At 37.6% G+C, this 26,546-nt stretch overlaps 1 protein-coding gene across 9 annotated transcripts in view; it reads right to left on the bottom strand.

Moving 5' to 3' along the window:
• LOC310909538 (janus kinase and microtubule-interacting protein 1) overlaps positions 1–26,546 on the bottom strand; it is a 108,538-nt gene that overhangs the window by 46,712 nt on the left and 35,280 nt on the right. For 4 of the 9 annotated variants that reach the window (XM_083861472.1, XM_083861479.1, XM_083861480.1 and 1 more), the window contains exon 1: positions 6,301–6,458. Coding sequence is in view for 1 of the 9 variants with exons in the window: in XM_083861478.1 (XP_083717604.1) it covers positions 6,301–6,399 (99 nt within the window). In the remaining 8 variants the exon portion in view is untranslated. Of the gene's footprint in view, positions 1–359; positions 1,116–4,557; positions 4,579–6,300; positions 6,459–9,148; positions 9,343–26,546 lie in introns of those variants that run through there. The other 5 variants (XM_083861474.1, XM_083861475.1, XM_083861473.1 and 2 more) reach the window with 4 other exon arrangements.

The following is a 26,546-nucleotide window of genomic DNA, read 5'->3' as shown; positions in this document are numbered from 1 at the left end:
CTGAATGGATAAAAGCAGAAGAACCTCTACAGGACTGTAAAATAATACTCTTCCCACCAATAAATCTAAATGCAAATTATCAATATAGTTTTCTAAGTATATTGTAGACTGGTCACCTTTCTGATACCCCTTTGTTAGCTACCTACAAAGACGGATCTATTTCTGTAACAGTAGAACATTTGAGAGTTATTTTCAATCACAGCCTGCTTAGGGAAAAACAGAGTTTCCTTACAGTGGAACACTTTGTAAATGTCACTTGATTTTTTGATGGATAAAACTAGAAACATCTTTATTGTTAACTAACAGCCCACATTCACAGCCTGAAGTCCTGAGTCATTCTTGCTTTAATAAGAATATACCTTATAGGGCCACACTATATAGAAAGCGATCACCAAGAAACTATAAGCATTTTTTCGTTGGTTTGTTTTTTGTTTTGTTTTGTTTTGTTTTGCCAGAAGACCTCAAAGTAACTGCAGAGCCATGTGGAACAGAGCTTTCCTTGGTTGAGATTACATGTATCTGAATAAATATATTTTCTGCAACTGTTCATGGCTGCCACATTCAACTTTTAGTATCTTCAGAGACCACATTCTTTTTCTGGTGGCCAACTTGCCAACAACATTTCCAACAAGTGTTTGAATCAAATTTGCTGGCAGTTACCAGAAGGATATTTCATTTGTAGTCTTCTCACGGTGGTGAAGATTACAGTGTAGCATGAGTAAGTCTTTTATGACACTTGCTCAGATTTCCACAGCAGGTGACATCCTTCGGATGAGCAGAGGATCTGTAAAGCAGCCAACTCTTCTGTCTGGGTTAGTAATTGCTTCCCTATTTTTTTCAATGATATCTCAGCAGAGGTGATCTGTGATTCCATCACTCCACAATCTTTCAGAAAATTCTCAATGTCCTCAGGAATCAGTACCCAGGTTTTAACTTCCCACCATGAATCACTGCTTTCCAGGTCCTTATACAGCAGTAGCAGTTAACAGAACTTATTTGGCAAGTTCCTAAATGGATTTCACCAGTGTATTCATCTCCTCTTCAATGACTTGGTTGCCTGTGACATGTTTTAACATCTCTTAAAACACATGCAGCTAAAATATGCATCCAAGTCACTGCACACCAAAAAAAAGAAAAAATAATAATAAAAAAAAGATAAGCATACCCAACTCATTTAAACCCTATCCACACACACAAATGTGTGTGTACTTGCTAGTAACAACCATGTGACACTGAATTTTTATTTTTGATTGGTACTATCCATGCCACTGGATAGCAGCCAGTATATTAATGGTTTCATTCTACTGAAAGGACATAAAGAGCCCACCAAAAAAACCTCAAAAAAACTAGCTCTTAGTTTAAAAGGAATTATCACAAGTAAAAAGGAATGTCTGAGCTGAAGAGGACACTGGACAAGGAAGGGAAGGGATCCTGCACCTCCCTTCTACACTATACAACACTTTCACACACAAGGAGTTACTGAAACCAACCTGAATCCCTTCTCAAAAAGCTATGAGCTTGATCCCAGGACTTCTTTATTTTAAGTAAATAAAAAATATTCACAGGCTTCAAAGCATGTACATTAGTAATATTTACCCAATTTCACTTATAGCAGTTTTTCAACGATTTATCAAATCATTAACCATTAAAATCTCTCAATCAGCCCTAATAAAAGACAAAATGGTACAAACAGGAGTCCTGTGACACACACAAAACATAAGAGGCACTAGCACAGAAAGGCAATGTTCAAATGCAACAAAAAATGGAAACAGAACCCTCCCTCCACAACCTTCACAACTCAGCTCTGTTACAGAGCCATAGTGCTTTAGCGTGATGGGTTCACTGCAACTCCAGAGAGGCAGTTCCAGGCAGAGTTGTTCCTCTCATCCCTGGGCCAATTCCTTTCTTTCCAGCAGGAACAGGAGACCTGACCCAATGCCTGCTGTGTGGCACAGGGCAGGAGCCTCTGGACCTTCTCATCGTGCCCTGGGTATGAGGCAGGGAGATCCCTGTGCATTCTCATTAAAACAACGTTTAAGAGCAAAAACAGAAGGAGGAAGAAAAGGCAAGTTACAGCATTTCTCAGTCAGGGCTAGATAAATGGCAAATACAGAGACAGATTCTAATATCTTTATTGACTATCACTGACACCCCACAAATGTAATCAACTCATCAAATTTAGGCTTTTGGATTATACTGGACCAGCTTTGTTCAGCTACTCACCTGATTTTTGCAGGAAGCTTACTTCAGGTATTTTTTTAAACCCATTATTATTATTATTTTTATTTTATTTTATTTTATTTTATTTTATTTTATTTTATTTTATTGTGAGGAGATAGAATAACTAAAACCTGAATCTAGAAAAATTAAAAATTCAGAGATGACGGCTGCGTAGAAAGTGTATAAGGCAACTGAAAGCTTTGGGGGAAGAGGTTCAGATTCCCAATTTGATGACTCAAGAGAGAGAAAGAATCTCAGTAAGAGAAAACCTGGGGTTGTCTAACTCTTCATTGCATCTTGAATATTTATTATTTGTAAATCAATACAATAAACTTGAGAGGACAGGCAGGTGTAAGGAAGACAAAAAGTGCTTCTGGATGTGAGATTAATTACCAGCTGAACAGTGAAGCAAACAGAGGGGACATGATTTCATTCCACTGTCTCTGATCTAAGAAATTATTTTGTGCTGTTGACTACTAAGTCTGTAAGCTCCCTCATGCTGTGGCAGACAGCTCATATTCTCACCTCACTGCTCCAGCACAGAACAATCACACAGCTCTGTGCAGAGCAGCACGAGCACATCAGTCAGCACAAAAAAAGAATTACAAAACTTCTTCACCTACCAAGGAGTGGTTCAACTTTCACACAACTCCTCATTAAAGTCAGGACTCTTAGCCAAAATGAAGGTATCAACCGAGCCCAGTAATACAGGAAGACTGAAAAAAGAATGTGCTGCTCTTTTTCCAAAGTTCCCATCATTGTCCACTTTTAAATCCAAGTTCCTTAGCTCCTGATGTAATGTTATGTTATGTTATACAAAGTAATGTTATACACTACAGAACTGGCAGTGCTGTTGCTTAAATTTTGAAGAGAATTCCCAAAAAGTTATTTACCTGTGCTCAAGAATTTAGGACCTCAACCTTGTGTTTCATTACTGCATCAAGGACTTCTGCTCAGCTTCGATGTTCTTGAACCCCACATGCAAATCTAATTTCAAATCTAGCTGGATAATTATTATTATTATTATTATTGTTATTATTATTTTCTTATTGGCAACACACAGGCTAAGGCTTGATGGATTTTTATTCCATCTACAATTCTATCACAGATGCCTTGTATTTTCTCTACCAAATCACTTAATCTCTCAGTAAAGTAGGCATTACACTTGCAGAAAGACTATCAGAAATGTAATCTGAGGACAATATTATGAAATAAAAGACTGGATACAGGTAATTAGAAATGAAACTTAAGAGACCCAGAAAGAGTACTTTTTTACTTTTTTTTTTTTTTTTTTTTTTTTTTTTTTTTTTTTTTTGGCAGGAAACAAAATTTAGTGTCCCACAAACTTCAATTCCCTCAGAAGATCTGTTAACTTTCTCATAGCAGTGCTCTGATAATCAGCCAGCTAAAACTGATATTTCAAATACTGGTATTTGAGTGAATGCTCATTGCAGTGAACAGGGTTTAAGTCACTCTGGGAACTGGCTGATGCAACTGCATCACCTGGGATAAAATATTTAAACTGAGTGTTTCAGCCAGACAGTAGCTTCCTTCCTCTTTCAGCTCTCTAAAAGAGAGCTGTGCAATGGCCTCAAACTACAGGCAGTAAAAAGCACAGCTAGATACAAACACAGCAAGAGCCTGGAGACAAACTTTTGTTTCTCTCTCTGGTTAAACAGGACAGAGACAAACATGACAAAGCACAAGAAAAACACAGAGGAGAAACTGTGAACTGTGAACTCTTTGTGTAACCATCTTCCAATATGCACAAAGAGAGAACGCTTCACCACCGTGAGAAGACTACAAATAAAATACCCTTCTGGTAACTGCCAGCAAATTTGATTCAAACCATTCCAAACTTGTTGGAAATGTTATTGGCGAGTTGGCCACCAGAAAAAGAATGTGGTCTCTGAAGATACTAAAAGTTGAATGTGGCAGCCATGAACAGTTGCAGAAAATATATTTATCCAGATACATATATCAACACCATAATTTTGTAGATCAGAATGTTAAAAGACACATTTAGTCATGGTTCATCTTAAAAAGAGGAAAAAAGGCAAGTAGATAAAAATTGAAAACTCCAGAAATACTCTGTGACACACCACTATAGACTGTGACACTTTCTGTTGTCCAGATTAGACTGTCCCAAAGTATCCTCAAGCTCAAAAATTAATCAATGCACATGCACACATACATACATACATACATACATACATATATATATGGAAATAAAACACCCTAAAAGCTTCCTAAATTTGGGATAAAGTTAGACAGAACCAGACTACTTGCACATGCAACTTTGAACGCTTTAGTATGCAAACTGTGCACATAACTTACTGGGGTATCCAATTTATGGGAGCACAGCATTGCTGGCAGTGTATCCTAAACTGCTGAGTGCTGTCATAATCAAGCTGATTTGGTCATTCAGGGGGATTAAAAAGTGATTTGTTATTCACTCTGAGGAAAACATCCTTATGTCTCTTTATCTATATAACATCTCTCCTTCACTGAGAAATCAAGATTTCATTTCACTGTACTGTTTCAGAGAGCAGATTATGAAGATGGCACAGTGTTTTGCAGAAAGTTGAGGCCAAGACATGTCACCTAAAGTTTACAGAAGTCCCAATAGTTAAATGAAAAATGTTTATGCTTCAATGCTTCAGAACACAACCTCCTCCTTGCCATGGTGCCTGCAAAGAAGGCTATTCTCTGGAAGGTCTAAATGGCTGTAAATCACCTGTGACCACGGACAAAAATCTTTATTCAAGTTGTACTATCATGTAAATTTGACACAGTTGCAATCCTATCTATCTAGTTGAATCCAGCTGTGTAAAAATATAATTTTTATATTTTTCATGTAATTCATATCATTTATGCTGTTAATTGATCTTGGTGTTCAGTTCTGTTCCTCTTCCCATCTCATCCCCTAAAAGAGGTGGCAGAGGAAAGCCTCAAATTTAGGATGCTGGCAGTGACTTTACAGACAAAACTTCATCTTAACGAAGACTCAGTGGAAAATATGGAAATAGGTATTGCCAAGAACTATTCTTTCTACACCATCTCCCTTAAGGTTAAGGTTAGCACAGCTATGGCAGTAACACTGTAATTTTTCACCTCCCACATAGCAAACCTATACTAGCAAAACTGAAAGCTTCATGTAAATCAATCAACTTTGGCTGTTACCTGCATACATTGCCCTTGCACATGAAAGGGGAAATGCTGAAATGCTGCCTTTTTCAGTGAACAATGTGAAAACTGGGAGTTCTTAAGTAGAATCATGCTCATTCCCCTCCCAGGGCATATCCATTCAAATAGCTGCACTACAAACACATACTATTTATTGATTTTTTTTGCAGTAGAGACATCTGGAAACATCAGAAAGATCTTCACTAACAGTTCCCAAATGTTGTAAGGGATTAAGAATAGAAAATTACTAGATCTTTGCTTTGAGATATGCAAGTCTTCCCCAGTAAATAACAAGGTTATATGTTTCCTTTCACTGTCCCAGAGAGTGTGTTTTTAATTCTTACACTGATTGTTGGAAGTTAATTGAAATGCCCAAATACTCTCTGCCTCCCTTCTACTAGAAAAACTCACATTTTTGTCTTGTGTTGTAATAACATCCAGCACACCTGCTTAAATATAGTATATGCAGATGTGTACAGGATGCGTTTCCTTCAGAAAGGATAAGATGCAGGTGCTGAGATTAAAATTAGTGTCCTTCAAGATTTTTTCCCCTAGAAATCAATGTTTGCACAATGCTATGCATAAAACAGGATTTTGCCCACATGCACACATAAATTGCTATAATAAAATCCCATTATCAAAGCTACTTAATATTCAAAACATTATTTGGAGCTATTGGCACTACAAATTAATTGAATAGAGGAGCTGAGAAAAGCAAACAAAAAGCTAGAAAGACAACAATAGCCAAGACAGAGCCTATTTATCACAAATAAGCACCAGGTACTGCAAAACTGGTATATCCTAAGGAACTCTCAGAACTGCCAAGTTTACAGCCTCTCACTACTGTTTATTGAATGTACAACATATAGGCTACAGGTTTCTCACATTTCATACCTTTTTTTCCCATTCATACTCATTTATGAACATACAAGGAGCTTCAGAAAGGACTGAAGATCTGCTGTGCTTTAATACTGGACAGCAAGCCTGATACATCTGAGAGCCCTTTCCATGGTGTCAGAAAAGTTTGTTTAGTTTTCTTTTTAAGACCTCTTGCAAACACTCAGCACGTAGATGATTACTTTTAGATGACTAAGTGCAATGTCACTTATCTTATCTCAACACGACCACTGCTAACCACAGACTTATCTAATGGCAAAACGTGTGTGGGAATCCTGCCAGCAGCTGCACAGCCACCAGCCACCCAAATGTTCTACCTTGTTACATTTGCAAGTAAGAAAAACTCTTTAGACACAAGCATATTATAGGACTTGTTTTCTGTGTTTGGAAAATGATGGATCTGTAATCATGTGGCAGTGAACATAAGTAATATCTCTATAGAGGATTAGTGAGCACAGATGTTTGTTCAAAGGATGTAAAAAAAAGATGGAAACATGAAAGCAATACCAAAGTTTATCTCAATTTAATTTTCAGCATTTGGATAAAGGGGGAAATATCAATCTTTGACAGATTTTGTGGTCAGTCAGCAAAAGAAAGAAAGAGCCGTTTAAAAATGCCTGGCCCTATTGCAGGGCCAGGCATGCTGCAGCAGCTCTAAATTTTCACAGAAGCAGTCCATCATTCTCTAAAGCAAAGTGCCAGCTCACAGCTGCATGATACAGGAGCACCAATCCTGCATGAATGCTTGTGTCTGCACTTCCAGGCTGAGAAGACAGTTGGAAGAGATCAGGAATAGTCTAGACAAATAACAAGACATAGATATGCAAGAAATCTGACTAATCAAAAAGAAAAACAGGGCCAGACAGGCAAGCTCTTTTCCTGTAGCATTGGGCAAATGTGCATAAGTAATTCAGAAGATGAAAACCCACTATTCAAATTTTCATAAACTAGTTCAGACTCTTAGGATAGATACAGATAATTGCCACATGACAAAATCACTTTCCAAAATACATTAGTTGGTGAAGACTCACGTTTGGAACACTTCATCTTTATTATGCAGAGTCAGCTAAACAAACTATTAAGTCTAAATCAATTTTTTATTCTATGTTCCACTGTCTGGATGTATAGGAACAGAGCAGTCTAAAGGACAACAGGGGGATAATAATCTTTAAATAGCATCCTTTTGAAATTTATAAAATTAAAATACATTTACCTCTGCAGAAAGCCAGGTGATAATAGTCATCAGCTGGGTTTAGATTTTTTTCCAAAATTAACATAATTTACCTTCTGTTATTATTACGTGGATAATAACCTTTTTAGATAAATCTAGGACTGAAGTTCCTCATGCATTTACTATTTAGTGTTAAACCTAGTCAGAAGAAAAGGATGTACTACCCTCACAGGTACAGAAGAGAGAATTTAGTAGCCACATCAGTTTATCTGTTGCCTCCAAAACAAATTTAGTTACAAATTAGAAATTACAAATTAAAATAATTATTCTCTATAGTGAAAGTTAACTACATTAGCAAATATTAAATTATTTTAGACATGCTTTTTCACTACTTATGCTTCTTTATAATGATTATACTACAATGAAATTTTGTGAAGTGTTAAAATCAAAGATACTACAATGAAGTAGTAGCTGTATTTGAGTGTCACAGAAAACAGATGGGCCCTAAGACTCATTCTATATCCTACATTTTTTACTTTATTCCTTCCTTCTTCGTGACTTTTTTATTAATGATCATGCATTCTACACCTCTCAGTTCCCATAGCACTTGCCTTATTTAGTGTCATACTTTTCTATTCAGAGAAGGAAGTGTTCACTGTGCACTATACTATATATAACAAAGTATATTTCAAATCAAGCAAAGTTTGTGAGTAGTGAAGAGGCAACAATTTCAATATGCAAACTACAAAATAGTCATTGGGAAAGGATATTTCCTGGGTTACTGCTGCTTTACTTTTCTTTCTGTACTACAGTTTTCTGGCAAATCTCAATTATATTCTCAATATCTTTCTAGATAAAAATGTCTTTTCTAGAGATCAACAGCATTTTGCGGTAGAAAGAACAGTTACACCGAGTGGGGGTTTAATACTTCCGAATATTTCTAAGCCTAATAACTGTTCTCACTGCAGGACTATTACAAGATGAAAATACCAAAAATTAGGCATGGGGTTAAACGGTCATCCTTACCATACTTGTCTAACAGGAGAAACAGGTAATTTCAAGATGACCCTTGAAGCAAACAAAATATTATGTTGGGGTTTATGCATGGCATACATAACTGCTTGCTGAATACCAAGACATATCCACATTATAAACACATAAAAGTCAACAGAAGGTTGGAAAACTCTGTCAAAGGAGATTAGCTGTCTTGACTGAGACCAAAGCAACTAAAGCCCTTCTTCTTTAGTAACAGTGACAGATACAGCTGAGGTAACACAGTGGTCAAGTAACCAAGTATATGATAAATGTAAGACACTAAGCAGCCTTCCGTACTGCACATCTTAGATGCCACAGGAGGTGGTGAGGAAACAAAAAATTAATAAAGAAAAGAAATCACAAGTGAGAAAATGTTTACATCAAGAATCTATTCAGTGATTCCAGAAAGTCTCTGTAAAGAGAACGAAAGCACCTCACAAAAAGACAAAAGCTTCATATAGATTTGGTTTATTTTATTGCCTGCGAAATATGGCTGTGTTTAAAAGTCTCTCTCAGTACAAAAAGATTTTTAAACTTGAAGCTTCAAATGGTATTGTCTCTAATAAAATGATAGCATCTTATCTGTAGGGCAGATTTATTCTCTTCCTACCCAACCAACATGCTGGCAATGCACAGTACCTTTCTTTTGTCCACTGGTTTCTGAGGCAGTTGTGTTTGATTTTAATTTGAAGAGGTGAAGACTGAGCACACTGGTAGCTAAGTAACAAGCTATGTTTGTTCTGGGACTTCCCAAACCACAGCTCCTAGTCCTGTTGGAACGTTCTCCTTTTCATGAGCAAGGAGGGCTTCCTGAGCAATATTAGTGACATCATCTGTTAAACAAAAGAAAAGAGATTTAATACAAATCAGATTTCATTAGCAGCTTTGATGGTAGCAATGCAATGGAAATTCATTTACACAGGGTAACAAAATGCAGCAGAATAAGGTATCATACAAAACTGTAAGTGTGACGTGTTCTTTCCATTACAAACACACGGAATGGTGGTCTTTGCTTGATGGTCCTCAGTGAAAGCAGGATGGAAGCTGCTAAACCCCTTGGCAATTAGATGAGGTCAGCCCAGACTCTTAACTCTGCCTAGCTAACACTAAATTTGCATTCCATTTCAACACCAGCTATTGGGTTTTGGGATACCTAAATTGTCATGGTGGCCACCTATAAATTGTTATACATAGACTGTCCACTGCCATGAATCTTGATAAATACCAAAAGTATACCAACATAAGGAACTTATAATGTGGAACTTATGTGCCATATTGAAAGGAGGACAAGACTAAACTTCAGAAAACCTGAATTCTGTTCTTGAAGGCAATGATCACAATTTCCTTTCTGAAAACAAGCAATAAAAAGACAATGGACAGGGCCTCGATATTGTCTTACTTCATATTTCTTTATAATACTTCAATATATTTTAATCGCAAGGGGAAACAACAGAAGCATGTGAGTTTTTGTTGATGTACACTGCATGCTAATTCAAACTGGTATTTCTCATGCACAGAAAAATTTACAGAAATAAAGTTTTCATTATGGGGATATCTTCATGGAAAATATCACTCTTAAAAAAGCTGAATCACTGAAAGCAATTCAAGTTCTTTAATGAGTATCATCTACCTCAGTTTTCCTAGAGTCTCTAAACACCTTTAACTACACTGCAGAGTGAAAAAAAGCAAGTTAAGTCTCCTCAGTACTAAATCTTCCCTTGTGCTAGAGATTGAGGACCAGCGAATTGAAAAGCTAAACAGATTTCAGCAATGCTTAAAGCAGGCATGGCCATCTGGGAGTCTCCAAAGCAGAGAGCTGGCAGATACAACACAGAACTGGTCAAACTCTTTGCCTTTTCAGCAAGAGAGCTGGGAGCCAGACAGAATTCCACATATGAACTGTGCTGAAATGTGATGGATCTAACTACTATCATGTACAATGTTCATATCATCACAAAAATCTGTATTTCACATAAAATACATCAGGACTGCATTCAACGGGACCAGTCCCAAAAACATAATTTCTAAACCACTTCCCTTGCTGGGAAATACTGCATTTCTCTCTAGGGGTTTGTTTAAGGCAACACCATGTATTCTAATGCTAGTGGCTTAAAACCTAAATCCTTAGGGAATTTACTAGATTATTTGTTCAATAAAGACAGGCATCCAGGTAGTATTTAATGAAGAAAGGAAATCTGCATTTCCTTAGGGCCAGATTCACTGCTGTGAGAGAATACTTTTGAAAAGGATGAAAGTACAGCTCGGGCCAGATCATGGCAGAAGATCAAAGTGCCAAAACAGCTTAGTTGGCATATTTAAGTAGCACAAAATACTGGCAAAGAGGAATTCAATTTATTTATATAGTAACAACCCTCCTCAGGCCAAGCGCCTCTATGTTTTATGACATCAGATATGTCTCACTTCACCCTATCTTCATCATCCTTTTTGCCCTATTCTTAAATATTCCAATATTGTTATTCCACATAAAACATTTTGATGCTTTCTTTTGGCCTTCACTGAGCAATCTGAATACATCTGAATAAAAGGGAAAGAGAAGGTTTCCCCGTATTAACATCCAATATAGAAATACCTAAGACAAAGCCAGAATTTACTTGTAAAAGGCAAGTAGACAGCAATCAGGCCAATAAGATGAAAACAAAACAGGCCAATACCCACAAGACTCAAAAGGGGAAAAAACTCCAGAAAACCACAGCTCCAAATTCTAAAGTTATCTGGGTAATTTGTGTACATTGAAAACTGTACTTATCTTCTAGCATATCTACGAATTCTGTAATACCAATTCTTCTAAAAAGTAAGTTATTTGATCCTAAAAAGCTATTGTTAAGATTAACAGTTTTTTTGAGTTCTCTAGTAAACTGGGAAATAAAAAATATCTTTTATTTTTGGCCAGCTGGCCTCACTATATAACAAGAATAGTGTTTACAAAAGTTTTAAGAGAAGAATGAAACAGAGATCTAGAATGTGTGTAAGTTACAGTAATAAAAGCAAATAAAAAGAAGTAGTGTAGCAATGTGACAATATCTGCTTCTGAAAGTGGATGTTTCAGTAGCATAATATATGAGTAAGATTAAAAAATAAGATTAATTGGCAGTACATCTTGCTAAAACTGGGGCAAATCTGAAACATTTAATTATGCCAGTCAGTACAAGTTGTTAGAGTGGTATTCACAGTGAATTACCAGCAACCACTGGAAAACTACAACCTAATAATCCTTCAGTAATCTTCCTATAGCTTCTTAAAAGACATGGTAATACAAAAATAACTTAAAATAATTGGATACTTAATTTCTCATTTCCAGTAACTGCTAAGCTAAATCTATTTCTAATGGTGGAGAGGAAGGATAAAGAGGGGAAGCTATTACTGTGGAAATATATCTGTTAATCTACAAACAAACAGAGCTGTTCAAATTCATTCAGAATATACCACACACACCAAAAGTACCTCAAAGAACCAAAACTATTAAAGAAATAATTTGACAGATGAGCTGATGTTTGATGCATTACTAATTTCACTCAGCACACTGAAGTCACCAACATGTTCATACTCTGTAGTTATGGCAGCACATGCTAAATAAAGAAAGTTGATTCAGTTATGTTCTTTATCACACAATGGCTCTCTAGAAAAAATACAGTGTTATAAAAATGAAGGGTTTTCTCTGTTTACATGGAAATAACTAGTAACACTTGTCAACATTTCCCAGATAGTTATGAAAGGATGGAAGGTATTCCAGATTGTTTGTTCAGGTTTTTAATCACAAAGTGTAATACACAGAATCTTTGGTGAAAGTTCTGCTTCTCACACTTTTACCTCCATCATGCCATGCAGCATTGCATCTTGAGAGCAAGATAAGTTCAAAGGTAAGAGAGTAAACACTGATGCCAGCCTCCACCCTTTCCTTGAGATTCCCAAAATCAGCAAAGCTCTTGGGTTCTCAGAGATTTTACCCATACCTGTTCACATGAGACATCTTAGTCCATTTTAACTCTTAAACAGAGTGCATTATTTACAGAACTTTTAAAAAATAACTACTAAGGTGGATAGCTAGTTTTGATTTCCTCTTGGAAAGCAGAAGAGCTGAGGACAATTCTCTGACAACTGGAGTAATGTCATGTTCAGTCCACATATGCAAGGTCTGCAGACTATAAGGGGTGGGGATCTCAAAAGAAACACCTGTTCTGTAAGAGAGTGGTACAAAACCTTCCTTCTGTCCAACACACATCAAATAGAAACAGACAGGGTTCAACTATAATCCCCAGAGCAGAAAAAAGAGCAATCACATCCTTGGCATATGGCAACAGAAAAGCAGTTTCCCTGAATGTTTTGGAAGTCCTCCCTATGTCTTTCTACAGCTGATCCACATTTTAAAGATTTTGTGAAAACAAGGCTTTTGGCTTTAAACTGACTAAGCATAAAGGAAGATTGACCAAAATAAAAGACAGTTTCTTTGAGAAAACAGTGCTGAACACAGCTGTGAGTTCTCTGCAGTAGTTGCTAGAAATTTCAGTTAGCAAATGCTTTGTAATGGGAGTATGTACATTACCACTGACTTTTTGTCAGAAGTTATTCTAATCAACAGCTAGGGGAGGGGAGGAGGGGTTCTTTCATACAATCAAATGTTCAAGGATTAAAAAGGTCTATTTCTTTCAAAAAAACTATGATGTTTTACTATGGTGCCTTTTATTCTACTCTAAAACTTTCTATCCAAAATATTAATTTGATTTACAACTTTTTAAGAGATCTATTTGTCAGTCATATAAAATACATGCAGGGAGACTGCATCTTCCCTTTCCTGCCCCTGCTCTTGGATTTCTATGACTGTGATACTTGCTTTGGTACCAGATTCCCTGGAATTTCCAACAGAGCAAAAACTTATTTACACATAAATAACTGGCACAGATGCAGCCCTTCATGAATGAGACTTAACATTTTGACAGCCAGAACCTGTCAGCAACAAAAACTTATGCCAAATATACATCCCTTGCTTTCTCCTTTACCCATTCAGCACAGTATTACCAACCAGAAATGTGCTGCGTTCTGCTGTGGCTGCAACAAAAGCAGATTGGAAGAAAGAAAAAAAGAAGGAGAAAAAGAAAAAAAAATTAAAAGAGGTATTCAAAACAATCCCCTGAAAGCAAAGGCAGTCTAAAGGGAGGCTTCAATGTGAATGCATGGTGGTCCAAGGAAGAAATAGCACAGATCATGCCACAGAGTCATCCCCTTTCAACACAAAGACTCATCAGCAGGAAAATACTGTGGCATGACCTTCATAGACCACTCTACATATCCTGAGCAACACACACTTTGAAAAATGTGCAGCCACAATCACCTTTTTTTACATAGTGAACAAACTTAAAGAGCACAAAAAGACTTAAGAAACCTGCTCTTCCTTCTTATTTTTAATATCAATTTTGAAATTGATATAGCAGAAATCAAAAACATGATAAGCAGCAAGTTCTTGGCTACAAATACTACCATGGAATACAGCTGAAAACGTTCCAGATCTGTTTCAAACTTTTGTTTTTATTGCAAAAGACATCTCTGGTGGACAAAACACAGAACTTTAATTTGTATACAAGAAGCAATGACAGATATAGAAGAATTCACTCACTTTCCTGCCTCCTTTATGTTACATCTTTCTGGTTTGGCATCCCCATAATAAGAAACCCTTTGGGATCATTTGAACTTCTGTCAGCAATGGTGGACTACCAAAATTAGGTCAACAATTCAAATTTGTTTCCATGTTATTCTTTTTGCCTTGCTGCAGATTAGTAGGCCACAATTCCCAGATGGAGAGACTACCAATGACTGAAACAGTGCTTTCAGAGGAATTGGTATCATTCCTGACACCTTGCTGTTTTAATTGGATTGTCAATGCAAAGAAAAATCTTCCAATTCTTTCTTTTTCTCTGAAGTAGGGGGCAATAGGAATTCTTGAGCATGTGTTTCAGAAGACTCTGAGTGTGACTTGCTTCTACAGTTGATTTAAAACCATAAAACACATTTGGAAAGCAAGCTAATTACAGTGTTTACTAGATTTTATATGACAAATACGGTGTGCAAGCCGCAGGACAGGGTTGCTTTTGCATACATAATTAAGCTAATCTGTATTCTCTATGTTACATAGTGCTTATGTGTAATAGTCACACAAAAACTTTTCCAGTAATTAAGATGAACAGGAGGAAGTAGCAATTGGAGGGAAAGCTATCCATGTGAAATTATGTCCTTTAAGCCTATCAATACATTTTGTATTCATTAAATATCAAACGCACTAAAGCTTTTAAAAACAGATTCAATGGTCTTTCAATGGGCATGGCCAGAGACTACACAGCCTCACTAACAGTAAGAACTAGTCTTTTTATACCTTTAAAAAAAGGAAAAAACAATCAGTCAGCATAAAATGTTTTCCCCTACACAGATTTCTTAGCTGAAGGCTAAGACTGGTGACACCTCTCAGCCTGTTTACAAATGTTTGTGGGCTCTTTTTGTTCCCAGGTCAGTCAAAGGAGCCAGCCTAGCCCCTGGAGGCTCTTCCATCCAAGACCCTTTCTCTCATACAAAATAAGCTTCTAGACAGGTTCCATACAGAAAAGTGGTCTTATGCTCCTCAGACATTACAAAATAGACTATTTTTTTATGTTAACATTCATTTTTATGGTAACATAGGATTTATACAAATGCAGCAGAGATAGGAATACCAAAGTTTTATATAATCCTCCATTAAAGCATCATCCTACAAAGTATAAAAGTAGGGGGTCTAACACTTCAGTAGGGGCAGTGTCGAGTGCATTAAGAAACTTGCAAGAATATTCTTTTCTTTATACAGTCTTAAACACCAGTAGGTTTTGAGAACTTTTAAGAACAAAATAATGCTCTTCCACACATTCTCTTTAGTCCTTTCTGATTGATGAACAGATCCAGTGAGAGTTTCCAGCCATGCACAGGCCTCAAAAACAGTTCTGTGTAACCTTCATCCCTTGGCTTGACACCTCTTGCTCTGTCTCCCTGTGCTACACCAGCGGGGAGTCAAATGGGACAAGAATTAAGGGAGATGTTTTGCCACTGCTCTGCTTTGCTTGGTGCTCACTGGAAATGCTTTACTTCCAGATCAGTTTCAAGCTGCTGAGTGACTATTTTTGTCCTCTGGACTTACCCAGCAACCAAAGTTATTTTATCTTGCTGTTATCCAGCTTACTCACAGGCATAGGCTGGCACAGTGAAGGTTTAAAAGACCATTTTTCTTCCCTACTCCCACACACAGTGTCCAGTGCTGCCTTATAAAACTGATGTAAGATCACCAACTCACTCTCTTCTTCAGTATTTTAGATACTCGAGATTTTCCAGTTTTAAAGCCTGAACAAGGATTCTACATATGTCTGTCACTGTTAAAACTACATGTATTTGCATGCCCAAAGTCCTTCACATGACGGAAAAGGCAAAGGTTTCACCCTCCAAAAAGAACTATTTTTTCAATGGTGCTCCACAGGGCCTAGTGTTTATAAAATGTAAGTCTAATGCAGGATTTATTAGGCTATTCAGGCCTTTTAGCTTCTCTCACATATGGCTTCTTTATTTGCTGTTTTGCCTCAGCAGTTCATGCACTATATAAATATGCATGACATTCATTTTACATTTATATGAATACAAGCAAATACATACAATGGCCCCATAAAGAAACAACCAGATTCCTAAGTCTGAGCAACCTGAAATCTGTTTCCATATCCCAACTGAAAGTCCTTTATGCATACGCTGTTCAATTATCAAACTTAAATTTAATGTGATTAATTAAAAAAGTAACAAATTTTCACATCAGCATTTGTAATGAGTTTGAAATTTGCCAAATGTGACCACTGCTACAAGTAATAGTGCTCACTTTTCATTTCCTTGTGTACTTCAAGAAATCTGTACTGCATCATAACTGTGATACTTCATGGTATGTGTTTTATTTTTCAGAGGTTTTGACCAACTAGTTACAAAACTCTTCTTGCAGCTCTGTGGCAGTCCTTCCCTTTATAAGCCAGATCCTTAAAGCTACATGAAATCTTAAAATATGATTTTCAGTAAGGGAAGATTTGAAATTAGTGCATTTAAAATTTAAACCCAAATGAAAGCTAAGTGCTGTTCCAAGGATCTCTGCCAGCTGGAATTTGGCATCATGTGAAAAACTGGGAAAGCATAAGCTTTTTCTTTACAGTGTTACAAAGATCTTATAGGATCACAGTCTTTCCTTTAATTTTTTTCATTTGTTTTAGACAAATTCCTGGCTTATGGGGCTGGTCTGTATATAAACACCTGTAACTCAATAATTTTTTGGAAGTTAGTTCAAAAAAAGGCAGATAAGTATATAAACAGATTAAATATCTGTAACTCTAAAATATATATAACAGCATAAAATCATCTGTTAGGAGGGGGAAGATAGGATGTCAAAGACCCCTACAGAGATAGTCCACCATAATGCTACTATCTCTACTTCTATGTGTATATTCCTAAGAACAGACATGTATGCATACAAGAAGCCGTATTAAAGCTTAAAAGTAACATTAAGCTGGGAGAAGTTTGATTTTTAAATTTCAGTACCAGTTTTTCCTATTACTCTTTTTGCTTTTTAAACAGAGGCCTCTTTATTTTGAATCAGTGTTGCAGGGTCAACTGGAATATGCTCTAAAATCCAGGAAGCCAAAGATAAGGTCATTTGACATCTTGCCTTCAGACAAGTTATCAGTCCTCCATCCCAGCTCTCTCCTCTCTGTCCCTTAACATGTATATCCCCATCTTCTTTTTTATTATAGACACACAGTGCCTATCATAAGATTCCTAAAGCAAGAAACAAACAAAACCATTTACATGGAATCTGCAGCCTCACTGAACTCCTCACCCAAGAATAAGCAAGCAGGTCATTGCTAGTGCTCCTCCTTTGCAGGCAGCATATGCCAAGAGAAGAGGTTTACGCAAGGTCACCCAGTGACTCAGCAACAAACTGGAAAAGGACTCGAGGCAGTCCAGCCTTGTGCTTGATGTCAGCAGCAGCTCAGCCTCAGCAACAAACCTGCCCTCCCAGGCCTGACAGCATCCATCAGCTCTGCCAAGGCACAAACTCAGTGACCTCAGGTTTGCAGCTTATTAGTAGAAACTGCTTCAGTTTTAACAGCAAAGTTACAAATGCCTACATTTTCTCTAAGAAGCACACAGTTGCCATGCACACAATAGAAATTTCAGAATGATAATAGAAATTACACGAGCTCGCACATCTGCAAATTCTGTTCTTCTCAGTGCTCTCTTGCAGATTTTGACAAAGACTGAACATTTAATAAGTATCAGAATCCAGATCGCCTATTATTCCACCTACTCACAAATGGGCTATTTTTCTGTTCAGAAACAGCATGTTAAAGTGATTCGCAGGAGGAGACGGTAAAAAGCAGGAGGAGATAGTAAAAGTTTCCTTTTCCCAGAAACCTCAGCAAGTTCAATTAAACAATGACAAGCGTAACAGCTTGAAACAGGCACTGTTTGATACAAAGACATCACTATCTTTCAGTAAAGGACCTCATGCTAGTTTTACATCAACAAAGAGCTGCTTCCAATTAAAATCATAGTAATGGGGGATGGGAGGAAAAAAATCAACTCAAATGCTCTCCATGTATTTGCCTTTATGGGAGGAATTACAAAGCAATGAAGTGACATCCTTCTCCGGCCATTTTGCCAAGAGCACTGTAAGGGCAGTGCTCTGATGTGTAAGCATGATGGCTGCTAAATTCTAGTTCTCTGTTAATTCCAGTCCAGTTATTTTCTCATCATCCAGTTGAATTCTTACTGTGAGGTCTCGACTGTGAGGATTTCATGTCTGATAAATGGCACACTTCACAACAAACATAATTTTACAGCTGTTACTGAAAATGCATCTTCCAGTCAAGAAGTATTTAGATATTCAGAGATGCAAAGAGATGATGTGATTTCTTAAACAAGCAACCAACATATGTTTATAAGTGCAATTTGTCTACCATAAAATTTTCAGTTCCTAAGACTGAACACTAGCTGTCCCAGTTACTCTTACCTATGCACAGAAAGAGCAAAGGCTTTTGGCATTCTCACTTCAATACATTTAGTTCTTCACTAGCAGCACCGAAGGCACATCTCACATTTATAAAGAAAAGCCCAAGACTATTGATACCACAACTGCAAATTCGATATAAGTTTCTTTAATATACTAGATTATATTCTTCCTCTGCTCCATCTTCCCATTCTACAGAGAATGAATTATCTTCTTCCTACAGCAGACAATACCTCACCACTTCTTCCTGTCCTTTTCATCTAATTAATATTTTTGTACATCCTAAGTACTAAATACGCTTTCTTCTAGAGATGTTCTGGCTGAAACATATCTAATTAAAGTCAGAAGAGGTCTTCTTAGCAGAGAATAAGCTGGTCTTTGAAGGTGGCCCCTTGTGTTTCAGACCTGATTAAAAGGCCATATGCCCAAGACCTTGTTTAACTCTTCCACTGACATCAACTGGATTTAACAAAGGCTAGGTGAGTGCCACTGCCTGCAGACATTACCTTACCAGTATAAAGAGTCAATGACTTCTCCTGAGGAGTGATTCTGATCTGCAATCAGAATCATGAAAAATATGTTGGAGCAATTTTGGTCATCAATGAACAGAAAGACAGGAATCCATTGAGCTGTACTTTGACAGAGCTTTGCCTCCACTATTACATCATCGAGTTCTGCTTCTAGCCTCCCCAGCAAGAGCTGAAAATACCAGCTGTGAAAATCTCAGTATCCTAAAAATACGGCTGCCATGGCCTTCTCAAGATACATTACAGAAACTAATCTTGTTCCGCTAAGTAAATGAAAAGTAGGAACTCACCTCCCAAAGCCTGGTGTCTGAAATCCTTTTTCCTTTCCTCACACATTTTTCTCCTATATATATATATATATTCATATACACGCAGTAACACATATGCTGTGCACCAAAACAGAATGCTGTCATTAACTGATGTAGCCAGAAATGGCTACAGATTTGGCAGGAAAAGTTCATTTCTGCAATGTATAACACCCCAGTCTGAGCCTCAGATGCAGCAACTCCACCAAGCATTACACTGGTGTTCACTAAGGTCAGGAAAAACTTGAGCTGGAACGTGCAATACCCCAGTAAAACATCCCTGTTCCACAGAGGTGACACCAGGAGGCAGGGTGGGGTTTCCTGTGTTTGTTACACTTCCTTCAGCACTTCAGAGATCTGTTCATACAAACCTGCAAAATACTCACCTTTTAAGTACACGAGTCTGGAGACCAGAAACAGACACAAACTTGCTTCTAACTCTCCCACAAGGGAGTTCTCATTATTGTGACATATGCTGAGCTTAAAATCCTTGCTGCACTGACTGCACTAGCCCAGCTCAGCTTATTTTACTTTGCCAGCTCATGAAGTTCAAACTCAGCATCCCTAACTACAGCCCAGTGCTGTGCTGTCATCTCCACACCTGGACAGAGTGAACTCCCCTTTTAAAGCAACTCCAGTTCCATGAGAAATTTGCTTCCAACCTGTTTTCTCCAAAACAAGCTAATTTTGATATTAATTAATTGATATTAATTAATCTAGTATTATGTAAAGAAATATCAAGTGAAACTCTTTGCAATACCAAACATACTGTACCAAGTATTTTTTATTTACAATTCAATTAGGACAATTTATGTCAAATAAAATTATCTGCAATTATATAAACCTGACCTGTTTTCCTGACAATTAAAAAAGTTTTTTTTTTTACTTTCTTTATAATACCACCTTTAATGAAAAGCATAAAATAACCATAAAATTATAGAGCACTTTGGGTTGGAAAGGATCTGAAAGATCATTTTGGTCTAACCCTCCTGTCATGGGCAGGGACACCTTTCACTAGACCAAGTTGTTCAAAAAATTGTGAACTTACTACCTCTAACTCAAATACTGAACAGAAATATTTAAAAAAAACCCCAAGCTTTTGTCCAGTTTCAGCTTTGTTTTTTGGGTTTTTCATCCTTTAGTTTTTCCATACTGGATAAATCATTTGGCTTTATACCACCATTTGGCTTTTTTTACTATGTATTTAAATAAACACCTCCCAGTAAATAAAGTTGCAGATTAAATAGACTGCTGCTTGAGTCAGCAAAGATACTCTAGAAAAAGAGAACTAACATATGCATGCTACTACATCAAAGTATCCATATTTATTAGGCACAATGGAACAGTAAAGGCAAGGAAAATGCAACCATCAGCAGAAGTCACCTGTTACTGATAAAATACATTTAAGAAGCCATGTAAAAGCTGGCTTATACTTATTCCTTATCTACACAGCAATAATTTATATATCTTTATATATAAAAAGATATATATATATTTAAATATATACATACATCCAGGATTTTTCTTTTACCAACATGGCAGGGGAAGACGTATACTTTGAACTTTTATTTCTGGCAGACATTTCCTTTGTTGCAAGGCAGGCCTATAGAGTCTGAATGCTGTGGATATTAGCATTTATGTGGTGGTGTCCTAATTACCACTCTCTGCCTACCATCTAAAGGTCACGGTGCTGGGTTTGTTCTTTTTGGTTCAGCACAGCCCAAAGGCTTCTAAGGAAGCTGTGCTCGAGGTTGCATGTATCCATTATGATTTAAAAACCAACAGACATTACAGTTCTTCATTTACACACATATCACTATAGGAAAATCTACATTAAATTTATTCTATCATATGGCAAAAGTTCACATAGAAACTTTTATAAATCCTTGTGGGATTCCTCACAACGCTCTTTTAACTAACGCAATTTGTTTGGTGAAAGCACAGCAGCTGCTGTAAAACAAACAAAATTCAATTAAACTTTATACTAAAATATTGCTAAGTATGAAATATCACTGTATTTCAAATTTGATGAGTTCCAAGCTAATTAATTTCAGACCACTGAACATTTAACACAAAGGAGAAATTGTTTTTAAAATTTAAAAAAGTAACTTGAATAAGCTTTATTGGATATGATTTGTATGACATAGCCATCTATCTAATTATCATAAATTTTTAAACAACAACCCAAGCAGTAGCATCTGGGAAAAAATGAAATTAACCTGTAAGATTGCTGATGCTTGGTACTATTGTACTATTTCACCCAGAGGGTTACAGAAAGTAAATTATCACTTTATTCCATGAGATCCTCTTGTTGTACTACAATAGGATAAATTATCCCTTCCCATTTGGTTTTGATGTTTATAAAATATGACTTAGTATAGATACAAGCAAGTCATCAGCATGCTTGCAGAGGGAGGAAAATTATTTACACAGACACAGCTAGATCCTCCCATGTATATACTACTACTACTGTATATATTACTCTGAGTTCCATTAAACTTTGTAATTGTATTTGGAAATTTTAGTGCAATCTGCTCTAATTCCAGAGGCTAGAGAATGGAAGCCCCCTAAAACTGCTCGTTAGGATTGCATTAAACCCGAGGGACATAAGTCCAATAACAAATTGTTGAAATTTAAAAAATTGATAATGGACCATTTAGAACTGAGGTCTTTATTCACAATCAGTACCACAGATTTCTAAGATACAAAAAGGCAATTGATGAATCAGTAACATGAATGTGTAAATCAAAAAAAATCCAGGTTAAACGTTGATATATATATTCTTATATAGCACAAAACATATCTTTACGAAACATACTATATATAGCCTTTTTTAATAATTAATGGTCTCCAAAATGAGGCAAGGATTAAAACAACATGAGCAAGTGATTTATTTTTTTTTTACCACAAACATGAGCAGACAGAACAACTTTTATTCAAGTCAGATCTTGTCTAAACTACAAAAGCAGGATAACAAGTTATAAAACAGCTGGCTACTGCTAATTACTATTTCTAGATTTATTGGATTTTGGCCTAATTAAGAAATTTAATTAAAGTCCGATCTACAGGACAGATGATAACTGTATTAAGCACAGCAGCTTGGTGGCTTTGTTGGATCATTAGCACCTCTCAGTGAGTGTCAAGTGCAGGGCACAGCTCTGGGCAAACATCCTGAGCCCCAGCCCTGTGTCCAAGGCAGACACCCAGCTCAGGGGCAGCCCCAATGCCCTCCCCAACCCAGAAATCACCACCACTGCTCACAGCATCACACACAACAGACCAGTTCTTAGACAATTCAGGTAACTGCAAACCAGAAAACTCATCGAGCAAAGGAATTTAATGTTTTTCACGAGTCCTAATGCCAGCTTTCCCATTTCTCACCTGATTGCCAGCAGGGACTAAGACCACAAATTAAAATTCCCTTTAAAGAAAACCAAAATGAAACCATGCATCAGTTTACCAAGACTTCAGAGAAGTGTTTGACACTGTCATCCCACAGCATTCTACTGGAGAAACTGGCCACTCCTGGCTTGGATGGGTGCACTGGAATAGTTGTCTGGGCCCAGAGTGGTGGTGAATGGAGCCACATCCAGCTGGGGCCAGTCACCAGGGGTGTTCCCCAGGGCTCAGTGTGAGGACAGTCCTGTTTAATCTTTATCAGTGATCTGGACAAGATCAAGTGCACCCTCAGTCAGTTCACAAAGGACACCAGACTGGGTAGGAGTGTTCCTTCCTGCTGGAGGGCAGGAAGGCTCTGCAGAGGGATCTGGACAGGCTGGACCGATGGGCTGAGGCCAATGGCCGGAGGCTCAACAAGGCCCAGGGCTGGGTCCTGTGCTCCAGTCACAACAACCAGATTGGGGCAGAGTGTCTGGAAAGTGGTCTGGTGGAAAAGGACCTGGGGGTGCTGGTTGACAGTGATGAACGTGAGCCAGAGTGTGCCTAGAAGGCCAAGAAGGCCAGTGGCACATGGCTTGTATCAAAAATACAGTAGATAGGACGAGGGCAGTAATTGTCACTCTGGCACTGGTGAGGTCATGAGTTCTGTGTTCAGTTCTGGGCACCTCATGACAAGAAAGACACTGAGGTGCTGGAGAGTATCCAGAGAAGGGAAACAGTGCTGGTGAAGGGTGTGGAGCACAAGTCTCATGAGGAGCACCTGAGGGAGCAGAGGGTGTTTCATCTGGAGAACAGGAGGCTCAGAGAGAGACCTTATCACTCTCTACAACTACCTAAAAGAAGCTTGTAGCCGGGTGAGGATCAGTTTCTTTCTCTCAGGTAACTAGTGACAGGACAAGAGAAATTTCCCTCAAGTTGGAAATGGCCAGGGAAAATTTACATAGGAAAAACTTCTTCACTGAAAAGGTTGTCAAGCATTGGAATAGGTTACCCAGAGAAGTTGGTGGAGTCGCTATCCCTGGAAGCATGGAAAAGATGCATAGATGTGGCACTTAGGGACGTAGTTTAGTGGTGGACTTGGTAATGCTGGATTAATGGTTGGACTCAGGGATCTTAAAGGTTCTTTTCAACCTAAACAAGTCTGTAATTCTATCTATATATAATGTCCTATTTCACTTCAAACCATGGTGTATAGTGCATTAAAAAAATCTCCTTTTATCTGAAAGAAAAAATTCAGTATTAAAAATGGATGAGCTTGAAACACCAGAGCCTAGAATTATGTCTAGAAAAGTAAAGCAGAGGAGCTCCAAGAAGCAATTCTTATGTTACCACATCTTTCCCGAACTATATAGAAGGTCCCAAGTAGCACCACAGTGGGCTGGCCCTGGCTGGATGCCAGACACACACTCTTATCCATCCCCTCCACCAGTGGGCAGGGGAGAGAAAATACACTGACAGATACATGAGGTGAATTAAGAGCAGGGAGAGATCACTCACTCAGTACCATCACAGGCAGAACAGACTCACCTTGGAATTTTAACTGAATTTAATACTAACAAAATCATACTAGGACAATGAGACGTAAAATAAAAAAAAACACCTTTCTCTTCCCCCTTCCCTCCTTTCCGGCTCTACCTCTTCCATTCAGTGGTGTAGGGAGATACAAACTCCTTTAAGAAGTCATTAAGCATTTAAAAACATACTGTGCATCTGTCTCAAAAAGCAGACCAACTGCAAACAGGTATATTCAAGAATTAACCTCACGTGTGAGGTGATCCCCTTCATTACCTTCAGACTAAAGTACTGCATCCAATTCCACACAGAAATAGGCCAATTAAGGCATCTAGATAGAGGCCACAAGAAACAGCCTAAAAGGCAGGGCTAAAAATAATTGGAATTGTTAACCCTGAATAAAAAAAAAAGAGAGCGAAGTATTAAGAGTCTTCATATCCGTAAAAGGTTGCAACCAAGAGAAAAACTAATAAAATCCTCACTGAGTTCACTGGGAAGCAGATGATAAAGGAATGAGATGAGATTGATACTCTGAGGGAGAGGGGGAAACCACTAAGGCTGCCCAACCAGAAAGAGATAACCTAGAAAGAAATAGCCTAAAAAGATCTATTAAATCTTCCTGAGAAGCCATCACTATCAGGCAGGCAATTAAGAACAAGTTGAACAAATATATAGTGGTGCTTCATCTATCCATCCTACTGCTAAGAACAATGAACCATGTAATGTCCAAATCCATTTTTTATTCCTTTAAAGATTTTTTTCAAAGGGGGTAGGGGGGATGAAGGCAGTATGGATATATATGAATTTATTTCTGCATGGCATGTCAGCTCTGTTAGGAGTATTTCTCAAATGCCTCTCCAGTAATTTAAGGGTCACTTAAATGCCTGGCTAAGATAATTTGTTTAGAGGACTCTCAAGGCATTCTGAAAGGGCCATGTACTAATGTTCACTACACTGGCCTTATCACCATACTTGCAATATTTTTTGTGGATGCTTTAAACACAGCAGTGCAGAGTAGGGTTTCTCTCTTCTCTCTTTTTAAGGGAAGAAATAAGTCACAGTACCAACTTCAATCTAAACCACACACTGTCTCCTCAATGGTTTTAACAAATTACTTTATGATATCTTTAATCAGCTGGACTTGCATATCTTACACAAGAAATAAAATCTTGCTTGTCTAAAACAAGCAGTTTAGAAGTATTAATTGAATTCAAAATGTTAAGAATGTCTCAAAAACCAAACACCCCAACCAATTAAAAATCCTTGGTTTTCCAGTGAACTGTTTTTCATAATTTCTGATTAAGGTTCATCAAAAGCTAAGAAGAAAATGCCATTATGTACCTCACAGCTACAGAACTACGCTGTAAATCAGATTTAAATTTACCCTCTGAATTGATTATCGAATGAGGCAGAAAATCCACTGTTTTCCTATCCTTGCATATGCTTTTTTGAATTCTATTAACATATAAATGACAGAACTCCAGAACAACTGAGAACTACTTATTTATATTTTGATGAGCTGCCAATCAAGATGAAAACTGCATGCGCAATGCAAGAATGCCAAAGATCTATTAACTCAATGCCTTCTGAAATCAGCGGTACATGACATACAAAATACATGCAAAGAGATGTGCTCACATATCCTGGCACATTTTTCAGGAACCACTGAGTAACCAGTCGGGTGGGTGGGATATTTGTCTTTCTTTTTTCCCCTTCACATTTTTAATTCCAGTTCTTCTGGCAGTACACCTTGCTCTGATACAAGACACCAACAAGGTGCTAGGACTATTGTATTTTTGCTTTCCAGGAAGTCCCTGGCAACACTAAGCCTTCCTAATGTGACAGGTGAACACCTCAAAGTTCATAGCTGTCAGGCAGGCTGGTGTTAAACATCTGTAGTGGGAAGTTACTAAATGAAACCAACATGTTGACAATACTGACTTCGTAACAAATGTACTTTCTATTCTTAAGCCATTGCTCTTCGCAGAAATAGGCACAAAAATACAGTTTTCCCACTGAATTTATCAATGCATGTCAGGGTTGTTACCCTCATTTTAGTACTTTGTTTTAGATAACTTTTAGATAACACCATTCCTGCCAGGCCAAGACAGTTCCAGTGGGCAGATCAAGAAGAATGCTCCTGGGGTAAGTGCTGGATTCCTTTTATTTCTGTATAGGCTCCATCTGAATGAACCAGGTCCAGGTAAACTGATTTCAGTGTGAGGTCT

The sequence above is a fragment of the Zosterops lateralis genome (genome assembly GCF_965231275.1).
Source record: "Zosterops lateralis genome assembly, chromosome: 5".
NCBI classification, from domain to species: Eukaryota; Metazoa; Chordata; class Aves; order Passeriformes; family Zosteropidae; genus Zosterops; species Zosterops lateralis.
This window is presented reverse-complemented; position numbering and strand designations above follow the sequence as displayed.